This window comes from Netta rufina (assembly GCF_964035555.1).
Source record: "Netta rufina genome assembly, chromosome: 24".
Lineage (NCBI taxonomy): Eukaryota > Metazoa > Chordata > Aves > Anseriformes > Anatidae > Netta > Netta rufina.
The window spans coordinates 535,186-549,959 of NC_140148.1; the positions used below are offsets into that span (position 1 = coordinate 535,186).

Sequence of the window (14,774 nt, forward strand, 5' to 3'; positions counted from 1 at the left end):
GCCCGCAATAAAGCCATTTTCCTCTCCGTGCCTGGCTGCTCTGGCCCTGTTTCAACTCTGTCACCGGTCCGGAGCCAGGGCTGGGCGCGGGCAGCACCGGGGCAGCCGCTGGCCCCCAGCCCCAGCTCGGAGCAGCAGCAGCAGCCCCCGGCCCAGGCTCGTTCTCCTCGCCCCGCACTTGGCAGCAGGGCCGCTAGGTGGTGGTAAGCTCCTGCGCTCGGCAGCTTCCCGGGGGGGGCCCGAACCCCCTGGGCGCAGCCCCACGCAGCCGGGGCAGCGTCAGCAGAGACGTGGGGATGTTTGGAAGAAGGGCAGAGCCGGGGGGGCCCTGTGAGACCCCCCCCCTCCCTGGTGTGAGGCTGCAGGGCCAGGGATGGACACAGCCTGGTACCCATTTCCTCGGTGGGCTGCTGTGCAGGGCCTGGCTCGCAGCGGCAGGGGCACCTCCTGGCCGGGCATTTCTTGGCTGTCAAGGGCAGATTTGGGCTGCCCGGGGCTCAGCTCGGCTGGGAAGGGCAGCACAGCCCCCTGCACAGGGAGCTGCAGGGCGGGGAGAGGGGGCGAGGGCTGCCTCACCCACCCCAGGGCCAGGAGGAGCCCACGCAGCACGGCAGCCCCTTCCCTCGCCTTCCTGCGGCCCAGCTCCAGGGCTGCAGAGCCCTTCCCTGGGGAGCTGCTGTGCTGGAGGCCGGCCCCTGCTCGCTCCTCTTGCTGCAGCGTGGTGGCCACCCCGCTCCGCACCAGCTCCTGCAGAGGCCTCGTCCTGCCCTGGCTCCACCGCGATACCTGGGGAGGGGGAGCCGGGCGCAGGGTGCTCGGGGCCGCTCCCAGAGCCCAACCCTGGGGCGCAGCCGGAGTCTGTGGCTTGTGCCGGGGCTGGGGGGGGGGCCACGTGCCGTGGGTTGTTTGCACAGAGCTGAGACAGAGCCCTCCCGGGGGGAAGCTGAGGATGCGCTGTCTGGAGAGCCTGGCCCACGTCCAGGCAGCGAGGCTGTTCCTGGCAGGCAGCGAGGAGCAGAGGGACGTGCCAGGCTGTGGGGGCACGGCCGGGGGGGGCCCAGCTGCCCTCCCCTGTGCCGGGCAGGGGCGCCCACCTTGAGGGGCACCCACGCAGCCCCTGCCCCGTACCGGTGCCACCCGTGCCCCGGCAGGCTGCCCGGGGGCAGCGGCGCCCACCCCACGTCAGGCTGGGGGCTGAGCCAGCCTCAAGCGTGGCAGAGGGGCCCGGCCCCCCCCGGCTCTGCAGAGAAGGAGCCCTCTGCGTGCTGCCCCCGGGGCTCCCAGCAGCCCTGGAGGGGGGGGGCAGCGCTGCTCAGCTCCCTGCTCCCCCCGCCCTGCCTCTGAGTCACTGTTTTCCCGACAGCTTCGCGAAGCTGATCAACACCGCTAAAAATAATTTCCGCCTGGCTCTGAAACGCAGCCAGCTTTGGGGCAGCAGCTGCGTCCCCGGGGGGAAGGATGGGCACCCTGCAGCACAAGGAGGCACCAGCGCGGCACCAGGACCGAGCCCTGGCTCCAGCGGCTGCCCCAGCCCCAATCCCCCTCAGAAGGAAGCCCCGGGGCCGGCTCCTGGCACGGCACGAGCAGAGGGTGCCCCGAGCAGGGCAGCGGTGCCGGGCTGAGCTCCTGGCTCAAACCACGCTCAGGGGCTGCAGGGAGCCAGGGCAGGACACGGCCCTGCCGAGGGAGCAGCGCTGCGGGATGCGGCACACGGGCGAGGGCCGTGCGTGGGCGAGGGCACGCGTGGGCGCAGGAGAGGGTCGGTGGCCACAGCTGGCCTCACAGCTGCGCCATTTGGAGCCGCACGCTCATGAATAGCCATGAATATGGATGAGGGAGGGCAGCCAATGGCAGCGGCGCTCCGGCGCACCGGCAGCTGCAGCCTTCGCAATGAACTTCTCCTGACATTTCGGCTGCGGCGCGGCGGGCTCCCAGCCCTCCCCCCCCTCCCCAAGGAGCCCCCTCCCCATGCGGGTGCAGAGCCCCCCAGGCAGGCCCAGCACCAGGGAACTCGCCCCAGAGCCACGGCAGAGCCCCTTCCCCCCGTCTGTCCCCTGCCACCACCCCGCAGCTCCCCCTGCGCCGGCTCGGAGACCCTCGGGCCCCTCTGCTCAGGGCTGAGCTGCCCCCGGCAGGGTCGGGCCCCTCGGCGCAGCAGCCCCGCGGCAGGCGAGGTGCAATCAGCGGCTCTCTGCCCCGAAGCCATCGAGCTCCAATTAGCCTGGCTCCCTCCACCCACGCAGCGAGGACAGACGCTGCCAGCAACCAGCAAGTCTCTTCTACTTCGTTTTATTTCAAGTCAGAGCACGTCGGCTCTGCCTCCACCAGTGCTCAGGATAGAGGAAAAGGTGCAGGAGAGCACAGGGAGCAGCAGCAGGAGTAAGCAGAGCCCAAGCGCTGCCAGACACCGACCCCGAGGCCGTTGCACGCTGCTTTGCCCCCAGCAAACTGTGCCCTGCCTGTGAGACCCCCAGTCCCTTCCCCTTGTCTCTCCCATTCCCCACCGTGCGTGGCAACCCGTGCGCTGAGCTCTGCTCTCCTGCGGGATCCCAGCTGGAAGGGGCGGCCCCGCAAACACCTCGGGGAGACAAAAGGCCCCCCAGCCCCGGGGGTCTCACTGCCGTTTGTCCCAGCCGTGAGCAGCCCAGGGGGCAAACACTGCCAGGAGCCCCCGGGTGTGGGCAGGGGATGCAGCCCGCGGGTGGGCTCCGTGCAGCTGAGAGCAGCGCCCCAGGAGCTGCACGGGGCAGCTCTCAGCAGGGCAATGCAGCCTCCAGGCAGAGGGGACAGGGGATGAACCCATCCGAGGCTCCACACGTCTCCCCCCTGCCCTGGGCCAGGGACCTGCCCGGAACCTCAGGCCCTGCTGCCACTGCAGCCTGCCCAAGCTGCTGCTGCTCCGTGCAGAGAGCAAAGGCCGTGGGAACAACAAACAGAGGTTTCACTAATCACTAGATCTCCTCTCAGAAGAGAAAAGCCACACGAACACGCTGCCTGGGACATCGAGGACAGCTGAGAGGCAGCAGGGAGAGAGCCCAGGAGCCCCAGACCCCACAGAGCCAGGACCAGGCCGCGTTCCCAGTGCAGCCCCGGTCCCAGCCCGGCCATCCCTCCGGCTCAGCCGGCGGGCCCTCCTCCAGCGAGGGCTGCAGGTCCCGGGGAAGGCAGGCGAGGTCGCTAGAGCCCTTCACTGCCCCTCCTGCGGTCCGCCCAAGGGCTCGGCCGGCTCAGCCGGGCTGTCCAAGCGGCTCTCATCCATGCCAAAGTCGCTCCAGTGCGGGAGGGGCTCCAGGCAGCCGGGCCCCTGCGGGCCCCCCAGGCTGGCACGGCTGAAAGGAGAGCACGGGGGAAAGGTCAGAGCGCGGGGACCTGGGGAAGGGGCAGGGCGCCCACTGCTCCCCACAGCCCCGTGGCACTGCCAGGGCGGCTTCCCCTCACCGCAGCGGGGTGCAGGCGGCCGCACGGAGCCACGCCACGCACACCCACAGGTAGCCTGGGCTGCTGCCCTCCCCCAAACCCCTCCCTTGAACCAGAAGTGCTCTGTTTAGGAACGGCTCTCATGCCGCAGGCCCCTCTCTCTCCCTGTTTGAGGATCCGCAGGTTTGGTGCAGGAGCCCAAAGCTTCCTGCTTGCCGGGTGCCTCATCCGAGGGGCCCCACAGCACCTCTGTGTGGGGGCAGCCCCCCGGGAGGTGCCCGACTCGTCCCCATGGCCCACTCGGGAACACGTGCCCAGCTTACAGACTGCAGCAAGGTCGGGACAGGCAGCTCAGAAACACCCAGGGGGCTCTGCAAAGCCTGGCAGCTCCTCGTGTCACAGCAGGGGCTGTTCCCTACCGGGGCAACCCCTGCACGGGCAGCGACCATTCGAGCCGGGCTGCAGCCGGCCCTGCAGGCGAGGGGAGGTGCAGGCAGCAAGTCCCCAGCTGCCTCACAGCACTGCCAGGCACCAGGTCTGCTCAGGCCAGCACAAAGCAGCTCCAGGCACCGCAGGGGACCCAGGCTCTGCCCCGCCGCGTGCCCTCGGCTCGGCCTCTCCCTCCCCTGCCCGTTACCTGCCGCGCAGGGCCCCCCCCGGCAGCAGCGCGGGGCGGCTCTCCTCCTCCTGCGCCCAGCCGCAGTTGGACATGGCGTAGTGCAGGATGGCGTCCGTCACCGTCTGCGTGCCCCGGCCCTGCACACACGCCTCTATCTCAGGCACCGAGAGCTGGCTCTGCAGGAAGAGGTGCAGCCGGCTGTCCGAGAGCAGCACCACATTCTGCACGACCCTGCGCGAGGAGAGGGCAAGGTGAGCAAGGGTGGCCCCGGGGAGCACACGGAGCCTGCCCGACGGCTCACGCGCCCCACGCTGCCAGGGTGACCCCCACGGCTCCGCCACACGGCCAGCAGCATCCCCTCCTCTGCCCCGCCCAGCCCTCGCAGAGGTGTGTGCAGGAGCCTCACTCACTTTTCCAGGAACTGCTGCAGCCCCTGTCTCCGCTTCTCAATAAATTCATCCGTGCTGCCCACAAAGAAGGCGGATTTCCCAGGCAGCTCTGGGACGGGCCTGCAGGAAGAAAGGTGCCGCAGCTCAGGGTCAGAGCACGGAGATGGGACACGGCTGGCAGCAGCTGGAGGCCAGGGCTGCAGGGTCCCGTGTCTGTGTCCGGGGAAAGCCCCCCCCAGGTCCATGGAACCAGGGAAGGGAACAGGGAGCCCACGGCTTACACCAGGCCAGCATTTTTCTGGAGCTGCCGCCGCAGCCACACAAACTCACGGTACCGGCGCCGCACACATGAGGTCTTGGCAGTAAAGGCCTTGCTGTTGGTCTGCAAAAACAGGAACAAAAGCACGAAATAATCCTGAGGGCAAGGAAGGCTGGGGCAGGGTCTCAGCCGCTCAAACCCCTGAGCTCAGTGGCTATGGATCCCCTCGCAGCACTCGGGGAGTGCTGAAGATGTGAGAAGCCGATCTCCAACCACGCGGGGCTGCCGCAGAGGCAGGGAGGGGCTGGGTGAGGGCTCCCCTGGGGGCAGGCAGGGCCCTGCTCCTCCCGTCCCCACTCAGCACCACCACACGGGGCCTGGCAGCTCCGCTCCCGAGCCTCCCGCCCGGCACGACCGAGCTGTGCAGCCCACCCCACCCCACCCCACCCCCCTGCAGCAGTCACAGCTTACGTGGAGGAAGATTTTATAATCCACGTAGGAGTTCCAGGAGCCTTCGTTCTGCACCCGGGGGTCTTGGACGCGCACCGTGGTCAGCTCCTGCGGCACAAACGCTGCCTGAGCACCCAGAGGCTGCCCCAGCATCGCCCCCCTCGTGGGGGTCGGTGCCCCCCGCCCCGTGCTGCTTGTCCTGCCCCCGGCCCTTTCCGCCCTCGGCACCAGCTGCCCCTCGGCCCTGCCCAGCGCTCAGCGCCCCTCGCCGTGGTGCTCAGCCCGGGGCTGCCCAAGCCGGGTCCGAAGGCCCCTTACCTCCTCCGGGCCCTCCAACATCCTAGAGCCAGAGCCCAGCGGGAATCATCTGCACGGGGACAGGGAACTGAGTCAGGCGAGGCCCCGCGCCCGGCTTCGGGCCCTCCCGAGGGCTCCCACGGCCCCGTCCCACAGCGGCAGCTCCCGGGGCCCAGCCCCCGCCCCAGCCCCCCCCAATTGCCGGGGGTGCGGCAGCCCCCGGGGATCTGCGGCCCCGCGGGGATGAGGCCCCCCCAGGGCCCCCCCGCGCAGCCCCCGCCGGGCCGGGCCCGGCTCCCGCTGCTGGGTGGGGGGGGCCCGACAAGGCCGCACCGGGGCTGGGGGCACCGGGGCCGGGCCGGGCCCTCCCCGCGTCCCCGCCCAGGGCTCCGGGGCCCGGCCCGGCCCCACCGAGCTGCCCCCGCCCCCCCCCCCTCACCTCCTCGCGCAGGACGCGGCCCCTTTAAGCCGCACGGCGGCGCGGCGGCCTTATAGCCAGGGCAGCGTTTCCCCTTCCGGCGCAGGGTGTGATGGGGGTTGTAGTCCTCACCTCAGGTGCCGGGGCGCGGCCCGCACCCTCCGGCCACCGGCGGCCGCTCCGCGGGGCCCCGCCGCGCTTCTCCGCGCCCCTCCCGGTGCCGGCCGCCCGTCTCCGCGCACGGCGGCGGGGCGGAGAGTCCCGCGGCGCGGCGGGCGGGCGGCGGCGGCGGACTACAACTCCCGCGGCGCCCCGCGGCGCTTCGGCTCCTCCCGCCCAGCCCGGCGGCGGGGACTACAGCCCCCAGCGTGCCCCGCGGCGGGCGCGGGTCGCGGCGCAGGCGCGGTGCGCGCGGCGGGCAGCGGGGCTGGCCGGGCTCTTTTGTTCGGCGGAGGCGGACGGCGCGCGCCAGGCCCCGGCCCGGCCCCCCCCGGCCCCCCCCCGCCGCCCGCAGCCGCTTCCTCGGAGCCGTCGGCGGCGCTGGGCGAGGTGCGAGGGGGGCGGGGGGGGAGCGGGGGGGGCGGCACCGGGACGGGGGGGGGCGGCGGGGCCGGGGGGGGAGCCCCGAGGGGCCCCCGGGGGGCTGGGGCCGGGGTTGGGGCTGGGGGGGGGGAGGGGCCGGGGGAGGGGGGATCGGGGGCTGAGGGGGGGTCCGGGGGGGGCGGCCCCGGGGCTGGGGGCGGCGGCTCCGTCCCGGGGCTTCCGAGACCCCGGGGGGGGGGCCGGGGGCAGCGCTGGGGGCGGCCTCGAGGCCCCGGTACCGGCGGGGCTGGGCCCGGCCAACGGCCCCGGGCAGCCCCCGGCGGGTTTGGGGCCGCCCCAGGCCCGGGGGCCCCGCGCTGGAGCCCGGCGGAGCCCCGCAGCCCCCCCCCCGCCCCCCCGAGCTTTGCCCCGGTTCCCCCCCCGGGCTGGGTCTCCCCGGCGGTGCCGTGGCTGTGCCCGGTGCTTGCGGCTTTTGGGCGCTTTGGGCCCCGCTCGGAGGCTCCGGGCTTTGGCTCAGCCCCCCCGCGATGTTTTGCTGCTGCCGTCAGTTCTGGGGCTCCGTGCGCTGCTCCCCGCTGCCGTCCCCGGCGTGTGCGGGATGCGCTCGGCGAGCTCGGAAGCCCTCAGAGAGAGGAGCGCCCCTCGGCCAGGCAGAGGCGGGCAGGAGGAGGAAATGTTTTAAGTTCCAGACCCGTTAAAGCCGAGCTGTGCCGTTAGCCCCGTGAGATGCGGCTCGCGGAGCTGCTCTGAGCTCAGACCGAGCCTCTGGGTCCCCGCGCTCCCTGTGCCTGGGTCTCCCCTGAGCTAACGGTGCCGGGCAGCTCCTCGCCCCCCTCACAGCATCGCTGTGGGGCCGGGGGCCGTGGTGCCGCCTGGATGTGGTGCCCCAGGGGACCTGAGCCCAGGGACGTGCTCTCAGCTCTGCCCCTCGCTCCCCTGCCCGCTGCTCCCGTCCCGAGCAGGCTGCTGCGTGCACCTCGGTGCTGGGCCTCCTCCTTCCTGGCTCTCCGCTGCAGTTTGAATTCTTTTCAAGTGGCTTAGGTGTGTCCCGGATCCTTTTCCTCCTAGCCGCAGACCAAGAAGTCATTCTTCCGATCTTTCCCTCCTCTGTTTTCCTCTTCACGAAGGGTTTCAGCTGTGCCTTGGGCGTTAGGTAAGAAGCAGCAGAGGCAAAGGGAAAGGTTTAGGGCAGGAGCAGAGATCAGCCTTCTGGAGCTGAATTCCGGGAAGCAGCGTGCTGCTCGCAAGGTCCCTTTTGGGCCCAGGATCCACCCCCAAATTCTTTAGGCGTGAGCGGTCCCGGAGCCAAGAGGAGCTCCCTGCCCTGTTCAGACGGCCCAGGCAGGGCCACGGCCCAGTCCTGCACCTCCGTGAGGAGCTCGGTGCCAGCTCGAGGCACTCTTTAGGAGCTCCGGGGCCAGGAGCCCGCCTGCGGCCGGCCCTCCCTGCGCTGCCTTCCCCAGTCCCTGGGGTCTGTCCGGGCTCTGCTGCGTTCTCCGGGGAGCAGGCGCTGGCCGGCACTCCGGGTGGCTGCGGCGTGGTGTTACTGAGGTGGGTTTGGGGCTCTGGGTTCGGCTGTTCCTGGTGGCAGAAGGCTGAAATCCCTCCTGGCTGCTGGCCCCAGGGCTGCTGTGGGAGCAGGGCCAGGAGCACGGCCAGTGGGGCAGGAGCAGGAGCGGGACATAGGAACAGGACCAAGAGCAGGACATAGGAACAGGGCCAGGATTGGGACATAGGACTAGGAGCAGGGCCGGGCCCAGCCCGTGCTGCACAGAGCGGGCCCGGAGCCGCCGTGTGCTCGTGGCCTGGCCGCTGTGGGCAGCCCCCTGCAGTTTGTCCCTGCCTCCCTCCGGCAGGACTTCCCCAGGGCTCCTGCCCTCACGTCTGCATCTTCCCTGCCCTCCCCGCAGTAAGCGGTGGCTCCTTGGCACAGTTTGTGCCAGCACCGCTCTGAGCCCCTCTGCTCCCCCTTCCCCTGCCTGCTCCCTCGCTGCCTCTGGCCCCGGTGCCTCCCCCTGCCCGCGGCTGGGCCCAGTGCTGGGCATTTTCGGGAAGGTGCCCGGTGCCCCACAAACCCTGCCGGGACAGGGCTGCCACGAGGAGCCTCCTCAGCCACGGAGCGGGGAGGACAGGGGAGGAAGGAGCTGCCAGGAGGGGAGGAAGGAGCCGCCGGAGGAATTCCAGAGTGAAACCCGACCCCGGCTTCCTGCGGCAGCGCTGGCTCCGGCCTGGGGATTAGGCGCTGGCGTTGGCTCCGCATTGTTTGGGCCCCGCCGCACCCGGCCCCGCCACGGCCCGGAGGGGGCCTCGGGAGGGGAGAGCCCCTGCAGCCCCTGCACGGCCCCGGCCCGGTGCCTGCCGGCAGCGTTTGCTTTTCCCCCGAGGGACCGGGCAGGAAAACTTGGTCACCGGGAGCAGGGGCAGGGCGCTCTGGGCCCCGCTCCCTCCCAGCTCTTGGGGGGGCCTCAGCCAGCAGCTCCCTGCCGAGCCTCCCCCTGGAGCAGCTCCGACGGCTGCACCCCCAGAGCTGGGACTGCCCAAAATCCGGCTTCTCCCTCAGCCGGTGCAAACCCACAGCGTTTGTGTCGTGCCTGGTGAAATAGCCCCGATTTGTGTAGGTTTTATGCAAAATTTATGCAGCCTCCTGGCCCTCGGGGCGGTCCAAATCGGTGCGCCTTGCTCGGCGTGGAGCAGAAGCTGCTGCTGGGGCTGCAGGTGGGGGGCTCTGTGCTCCTCCCGAGCCCGAGGAGCGTCCTGGGGTGCCCGGGGTGCCGGGGGCTGTCCCCGTGCTGGCTGTGAAACAGCTCAAAGACAAGGAGGGGGCTGGGAAAAAATCACCTTCAGGGGCGGTGAGCGAGGTGGGTCTCCTCGCGTGCGTGTACCTGAACCCCCAGAGGAAGGAACGAGGGGAGCTCAGGACCGGGGGCTGTGCCTGGTGTTTAACGGGGATCAACCGTTCATTAACCCCTAATTAATGTCAGCAGCGAGCTGCAGCGTGGCTCTGCGGGGTTTGTCTGAGCTGAGGGAAGGGCGGAGAGCTGAGGGGCACAGAGGGAAGAGACGGGGGGGCTCAGCAGGGTGGGGGGCAGCTGGCAGGGGGGCTGCCTCGCTTCTGGGGGCCAGGGGCAGCGCTGGGGTGTGAGGGGTGTGTGGGAAACGAGGACAGCGCCCGACGGGGCACGGGGAGAGTCGGGCAGGGGGTGAAGGAAGGTGTGGGGGACACGGGAGGGCCAACGCTGCGTCAGGAGGCACCGCGTGAAGGCAGCAGCTCCTGCTGGAGGTCCCCGATTGTCCCCGCTGGGCAGGGCCCTCCTGGCCCATCACCGAGCGCGTTGCCTGCCGTGTGGGCGCCTCTCCCCTCCGAGCACAGCTGGGGGCTGTGCTGGGTCTGTGCCCGCCCAACCATGACAGCCCCGTCTCGTCCTCTCCCCTTCCAGCAGCGTCGCCCACAAGCCGAAAAACTGGCCAGCACAATGGGAAAAAAACAGAACAAGAAGAAAGTGGAAGAGGTCTTAGAGGAAGAGGAGGAGGAATATGTGGTGGAGAAGGTCCTGGACCGGCGGGTGGTGAAGGGCAAGGTGGAATACCTGCTGAAGTGGAAAGGCTTCTCCGAGTAAGTGGCTGCGGGGCGGGCGTTGGGCTGTGCTGCTGTGAGCAGCTGTGCTGTCAGCTCCCGGAGCTCTCCGAGCAGCTGGCTCCATCTCCCCGGGCCTCCTCGTCTGTAAAATGGAGCTGCCAGGCCAAGAGCAGTCAGAATTAGACATACAGTAACAAAAAGGCAGTGCTAAACGGCCTGAGCTGGAATCAGGGTGCTGTGAGCACAGCCTAGTGGGGCTTCCACCCCTTCAACGGAGCGTGAAACAAGCGGCTGGATAAAATGAGCTGCTTCTCCCTTCCTGAGAAGGGAAATGCCTGCCCTGGCCCCTGGCATCCCTGCCCTGTTCCGTGGGGCGAGGACACCATCGTCCTGCTGCTTCCCTCCGCGTTTCTGCTCGCCCTGGTGTCCGGGGCTTTGTGTGTGGTCCCTGTGTGCAAACCGAAGCCGTTGTCTGTGGTTGCAGTGAGGATAACACATGGGAGCCGGAGGAGAACCTTGACTGCCCAGACCTCATCGCTGAGTTCCTTCAGTCCCAGAAAACCGCCCATGAGAGCGAGAAGTCCGAGGGGAGCAAACGCAAAGCAGAATCTGACACGGAGGATAAAGGGGAAGAGAGCAAACCAAAGAAGAAGAAGGAGGAGGTGAGAGGGGATGGGGTGTCTGTGCTCGGCTCCCCAGCTCTGCACTTGGCGGGGTGTCTGGCACTTGGAGTAGCCACGCTCTGGAGCCTCGGTCAGGCTGCTTTGCGCAGGGGGGAAACTGTTCAGTTCTGTGAGGCACAGCCAAAGCGCTTCTGAAGAGCTGAAGCTTTCAGGGGAGGCATGGGCTGGTCTCTAGGCCGGGCTTCTGAGAGAACCCAGAGCTGGTGCTAGCACTGAGAGGGCAGTTCTTGAACCAAAAAAGCCTGGAGCCGCAGCTGCTCCGGAACATCTGCACAGGGGATGAAGCGGGAGGCAGGGTTGCCCCTTCAGGAGAGGGAACGAGGCGAAGCAGAGAGCCTCGCAGGGCGCTCGTAGCTGCCTGGGACAAGGCCGTGCAGCCTCCTCTGCATCCCAGGAGCTGCTGGATCGTGGCCAGCCCGGGTTTGAGTGGCCAGGCCTGGGCAATCCGATCTCTGCAGTGTGAGCAGGGCGCACCATCCCGGGGCAGCTCAGCTGAGCGCAGTTGCACCCACATTGTCTGCTCGGCGCCCCGCTGCCCTTAGTCCATGCAGCCCGAAGCTCGGCGCCTTTGTGAGCAGCCCGCGGTGCGTCCCTGAGCTGGAGCAGGGCTGTGGCTGCCGCCCCTCGGTGCTACAAGTGGGAACTCGTCTCTTGCAGTCGGAGAAACCGCGAGGCTTCGCCCGGGGCTTTGAGCCGGAACGGATCATCGGTGCCACGGACTCCAGCGGGGAGCTGATGTTCCTGATGAAGTGGTGAGTGTGTCTTGGTGTCTGTCATTTCTTCACTTATTCTGTGCCAGAGAGGGAAGGACCTGCGCCTGGGGAGTCCCTGCTACCTGGCATGAGATCTCTTGCGATGGCGCTGCTGCCTGAGGTGACCCTCTGCGCTGAGGCTAACGTGGATGTGAAGCGAGCAGGTAGGGCCCTCGGGGTTGCGCGGCTCTTAAGATGTCCCCCGCAGCAGGCGCGAGCTTGGGGCGAGAGAGGGGCTCGGTGTCGTGGTGCGGGCCGCAGCTCGGACGGCTGCGCCCCAGGAGAGCCGTGACGATGACCGCGTCCCCGTCGGCCGTCGTGGAGCTGGGCTTGGCGCTGGCGCAGGTGGGAGCCAGGGGAGCCGCCGCCTCTTGTGGTGCCTCAGGAGCACGGAGCGGCCGGGGCAGGGCTGCGATTCGGCTGCTGTCCCCGTGCCTGACGACGCAGAGCCCAGGCTCAGTGCTGCTTCTGGCTCCAGAGCCGCTCAGGAAGGGTTTGCCGGGATCCCCCGAGCGGCCCGGGCACCGCTCGGTTTTCCAGCTGCTTCTTGATGTTCTCCGGTCTCCGTTTCTGCCTCCTCTCCTCGGCAGCCCCCTAACTTGCACCTCTGCTCTGGCCTGTAGGAAGAACTCTGACGAGGCCGACCTGGTCCCTGCCAAGGAAGCCAACATCAAGTGCCCCCAGGTGGTGATCTCGTTCTATGAGGAGAGGTTGACATGGCATTCCTACCCCTCGGAGGACGATGACAAGAAAGAGGACAAGAACTAACCCCTGGCGCCCGCTCTGGCCAGCCTCTGTGTAAAGATCTGAACTGTGGGTTTGAGCAGGAGGGAGAGAACGCAGCTCTGCTCGGTCGGGAGCGTAGAGATGGCTGGAGAAGATGCCCTTTGAAGAGACCAGTATGGTTTCTGTGCCCTGCAGCTGCTCAACGGCTTTGTGCGGCTTCATGCTGCGTACAGATTCCAAGCAGCCCGGCTCACTGGGGGGGAGGGAAGGGCGGGGGGTGCGGGTGCAGATGTTTTTTTCCAGGCTGTCCATTCTGCGGCTCGTGGGAGAGGAGGCAAAGCCCCTTCCATGGAGGACTGGCACTGGGGGTGGGTGGGCTGGGGAGAGGGAGTGCAGACGGATACTGCTTGTTCTTCAAAGACCATCTCAGCAACCCACAGCCTTCTTCCCAATAGTGTTAACTCTGCATTTTTACGGCGTAGCATGTGTGTAGATTTTTTTTTTTTTTTTTTTTTTTGTTCTTTTGCTATTTACTGGTGTATCGGTTTGGGGGGGCTGGGGGGAGGGATGTGGGGAAATCGGTCTCTTGTTTAATTGGGGAGGGAGGGAGATGAGGTCTGGTGACAATGTTCCAGATCATTTCCAGATCTTTTTTAGAACCTGAGTTCAAAAAAAGAAAAACAGGAAAAAAAAAAAGAAAAGAAAAAAAAAAAAAAGAGCCCAGTATTGATGACAGAACTAGGGAGACAGGGACACTGACACGAGACTGAAACTGTGAATGTCCAAAGCTCTGGAGCCAAGGTCCTCAAAGCCCTGGAAGCAGTTTTTAGGGGGGGAGGGGGGAGAGGGGAGACTTGTGAAAATGCAAACTTGTGATTCGTATTGTCCTGAAGCAGAACTGCCAGTTACTGACACATGCATTGTATGTGGGGGGCGGGGGGGGTGCGGGGTAGGAAGGGATTTTTAACCTCTTAAAAGCCTTTCTACCCTTCTTTCCATTACAAGGTGCTATTTCTCAAAATCGGGGGGAGAGAGACTTCTGACTACTTGTTCCTTTTCTCACCTTAATTTGAGCGTCCAGCCAGCAGCATGGGGAACCCTGCAGTTTTATCGCATGGGGGAGAGAGGAAACCAACAGCAGCACAAGGAAAATCAATTCCACGTTCTCCCATACCAAGTGATTGTAGGAAGCCAGACGTTGGTGCTGGTGCCAGATGAGTTACCCTGAATCTTCTGAGGGTTTTTTTTTTTTTTTTTTTAATCCAATTTATTACAAATACTGAACTATTTAATGTCTGGAGTCATGAGCCCCACCAGACTCCTGGCACCTCCTCGTAGGGTGGTATGTATCTAGACTTGCATTGTACAAACCTTTTTTTAAAAGCATGTGTTTAGGTTTCTGTGAAAACGTTGTTTAAATGTAAAGTACGTGTTTGGATTTTAACTTCATACCAAGCTCCGTCAGTTTTTTGTCTCAATAAAATTTTAGATTTATAATCCTGATTTTTTTCTTCTCTACCTTGCTCCTTCCTCCAGCTCTTTGTGCGTGAGATCAGTGACGAGGTGTAGAGCAGGTCACGGAGGGAAGTTAGCCTGCAGTCGCGGTTCGTGCTGAGCAGGGGTAGCGCTGATGCAGCCCGAGGTGGCCGCTGGCTCTGATCTAGGTGTCGGCAGCGACGGGAGGTTCGGAGCAGCCGGCGGCAGCTTCTGCCTCACTGTGACCTCCAGCTGAAGAGAGGCCTCACAGAGGAGCTCAGTGTCTAGAGGCCCGAGTCAAGGAGGCTCCTGGAGGCCAGAAGAGCAGCGCTGATTTGGGACCCGTTTGAAGTGCTCCAAATTCCTGCTTGAACGGGAAGCGTGCGCTGCAGCTGCCCCGGCGCCAGGCTCACCTGCGGGGCGGGTAAGTGCCCTTTCCTTCGGTTCTTGGACATTGAGCAGACTCTGGCACTTTGCTTACGGACGGGTTTTCAAAGCTCTGGCACTGGTTCTGGTGACTGGCTGAAGATGGCAAGGACAGCACTTCATGCTTGGTTTGGCCTTGCTGGAAGGCCACAAGCTCCTGTGGAGGGACCCACCCAAACCCACCCAGCCCTGCCCTGCCTGTGCGGTGACAGCGGCGGGGTCAGAACTGTCCCGACGAGGACGGTGCTTTCTGGCACAGAAGGTTCCAGCATTCGCAGGGTGGGGGACAGAGCAGGGAGCAGCAGGGAGGTTTTGGGTGGTGTTTGGCCGCTCTGCCAGCGCCTGCCAGCACTTAGGGCTGCGAAACTATGCAGCCCATTGAAACCCGGGCTCCTCGCATGGCCCATACCCAGCGGTGCGGGGAAATGCCTGCCCTGCCCCAGCAGCAGCAGCAATTAAACCCGTATTAATCACTAGAGTTGGAAGGAGTAACGTCCACTTAATTGAACGTAAGAGGGCTGCGGCTCCCCGGGGAGGCGCGGGGCCGATCGATGGCCACGGGAAGCTGCGAGCGGGGCCCCGGCACCACGGCTCTGGCTGGGGCAGGGGGCGAGGGGGATGCGGCAGCGCCTGGGGAGCTGGAGCTGGCCCCGTGGGCACTGCGAGTGCTTTGTGCCTGGGAGCTGGGTGCGGGGTCTGCCCCCCTTGGCTGCGGGCTCCTCGCTATGGGCTGGGTCGGGCC

General features: G+C 66.6%; 2 protein-coding genes across 5 annotated transcripts; one reads left to right on the forward strand and one right to left on the reverse strand.

Annotated features, from left to right (window-relative positions):
* Positions 1-2,295: 2,295 nt before the first annotated feature.
* Positions 2,296-5,928, reverse strand: SNX11 (sorting nexin 11). 2 transcript variants are annotated; one of them, XM_084301246.1, is made up of 7 exons: positions 5,871-5,928; positions 5,453-5,501; positions 5,156-5,242; positions 4,707-4,807; positions 4,447-4,545; positions 4,055-4,267; positions 2,296-3,329 (listed from the first exon to the last, which is right to left on the reverse strand). In XM_084301246.1, the coding sequence occupies exons 2-7, from the start codon at positions 5,471-5,473 to the stop codon at positions 3,188-3,190; spliced, it is 663 nt and encodes a 220-aa protein (XP_084157372.1). In that variant the 5' UTR covers positions 5,474-5,501; positions 5,871-5,928; the 3' UTR covers positions 2,296-3,187. The 2 variants fall into 2 exon arrangements, with proteins under 2 accessions (XP_084157372.1, XP_084157371.1); XM_084301245.1 differs by lacking the exon at positions 5,871-5,928 and having other exon boundaries at positions 5,453-5,805.
* Positions 5,929-6,280: 352 nt separating this feature from the next.
* On the forward strand, positions 6,281-12,387 carry CBX1 (chromobox 1). 3 transcript variants are annotated; one of them, XM_084300957.1, is made up of 5 exons: positions 6,281-6,398; positions 9,833-10,005; positions 10,454-10,631; positions 11,310-11,404; positions 12,028-12,387. In XM_084300957.1, the coding sequence occupies exons 2-5, from the start codon at positions 9,866-9,868 to the stop codon at positions 12,170-12,172; spliced, it is 558 nt and encodes a 185-aa protein (XP_084157083.1). In that variant the 5' UTR covers positions 6,281-6,398; positions 9,833-9,865; the 3' UTR covers positions 12,173-12,387. The 3 variants fall into 3 exon arrangements, with proteins under 3 accessions (XP_084157083.1, XP_084157082.1, XP_084157084.1); XM_084300956.1 differs by having other exon boundaries at positions 6,286-6,398; positions 9,830-10,005; XM_084300958.1 differs by lacking the exon at positions 6,281-6,398 and adding an exon at positions 6,875-7,545 and having other exon boundaries at positions 9,830-10,005.
* The last annotated feature ends 2,387 nt before the right edge of the window (positions 12,388-14,774 follow it).

Excerpts from the sequence above, each read along its gene's own strand:
- SNX11 (XM_084301246.1), bottom strand. The coding sequence starts at position 5,473 with ATGTTGGAGGGCCCGGAGGAG. Across the intron at positions 5,243-5,452 it reads TGTTGGAGGGCCCGGAGGAG|GAGCTGACCACGGTGCGCGT; the intron begins GTAAGGGGCCTT and ends TTTGTGCCGCAG. Across the intron at positions 4,808-5,155 it reads ATTATAAAATCTTCCTCCAC|ACCAACAGCAAGGCCTTTAC; the intron begins GTAAGCTGTGAC and ends CTGTTTTTGCAG.
- CBX1 (XM_084300957.1), top strand. The coding sequence starts at position 9,866 with ATGGGAAAAAAACAGAACAAGAAGAAAGTGGAAGAGGTCTTAGAGGAA. Across the intron at positions 10,632-11,309 it reads CAAAGAAGAAGAAGGAGGAG|TCGGAGAAACCGCGAGGCTT; the intron begins GTGAGAGGGGAT and ends CGTCTCTTGCAG. Across the intron at positions 11,405-12,027 it reads CTGATGTTCCTGATGAAGTG|GAAGAACTCTGACGAGGCCG; the intron begins GTGAGTGTGTCT and ends TCTGGCCTGTAG.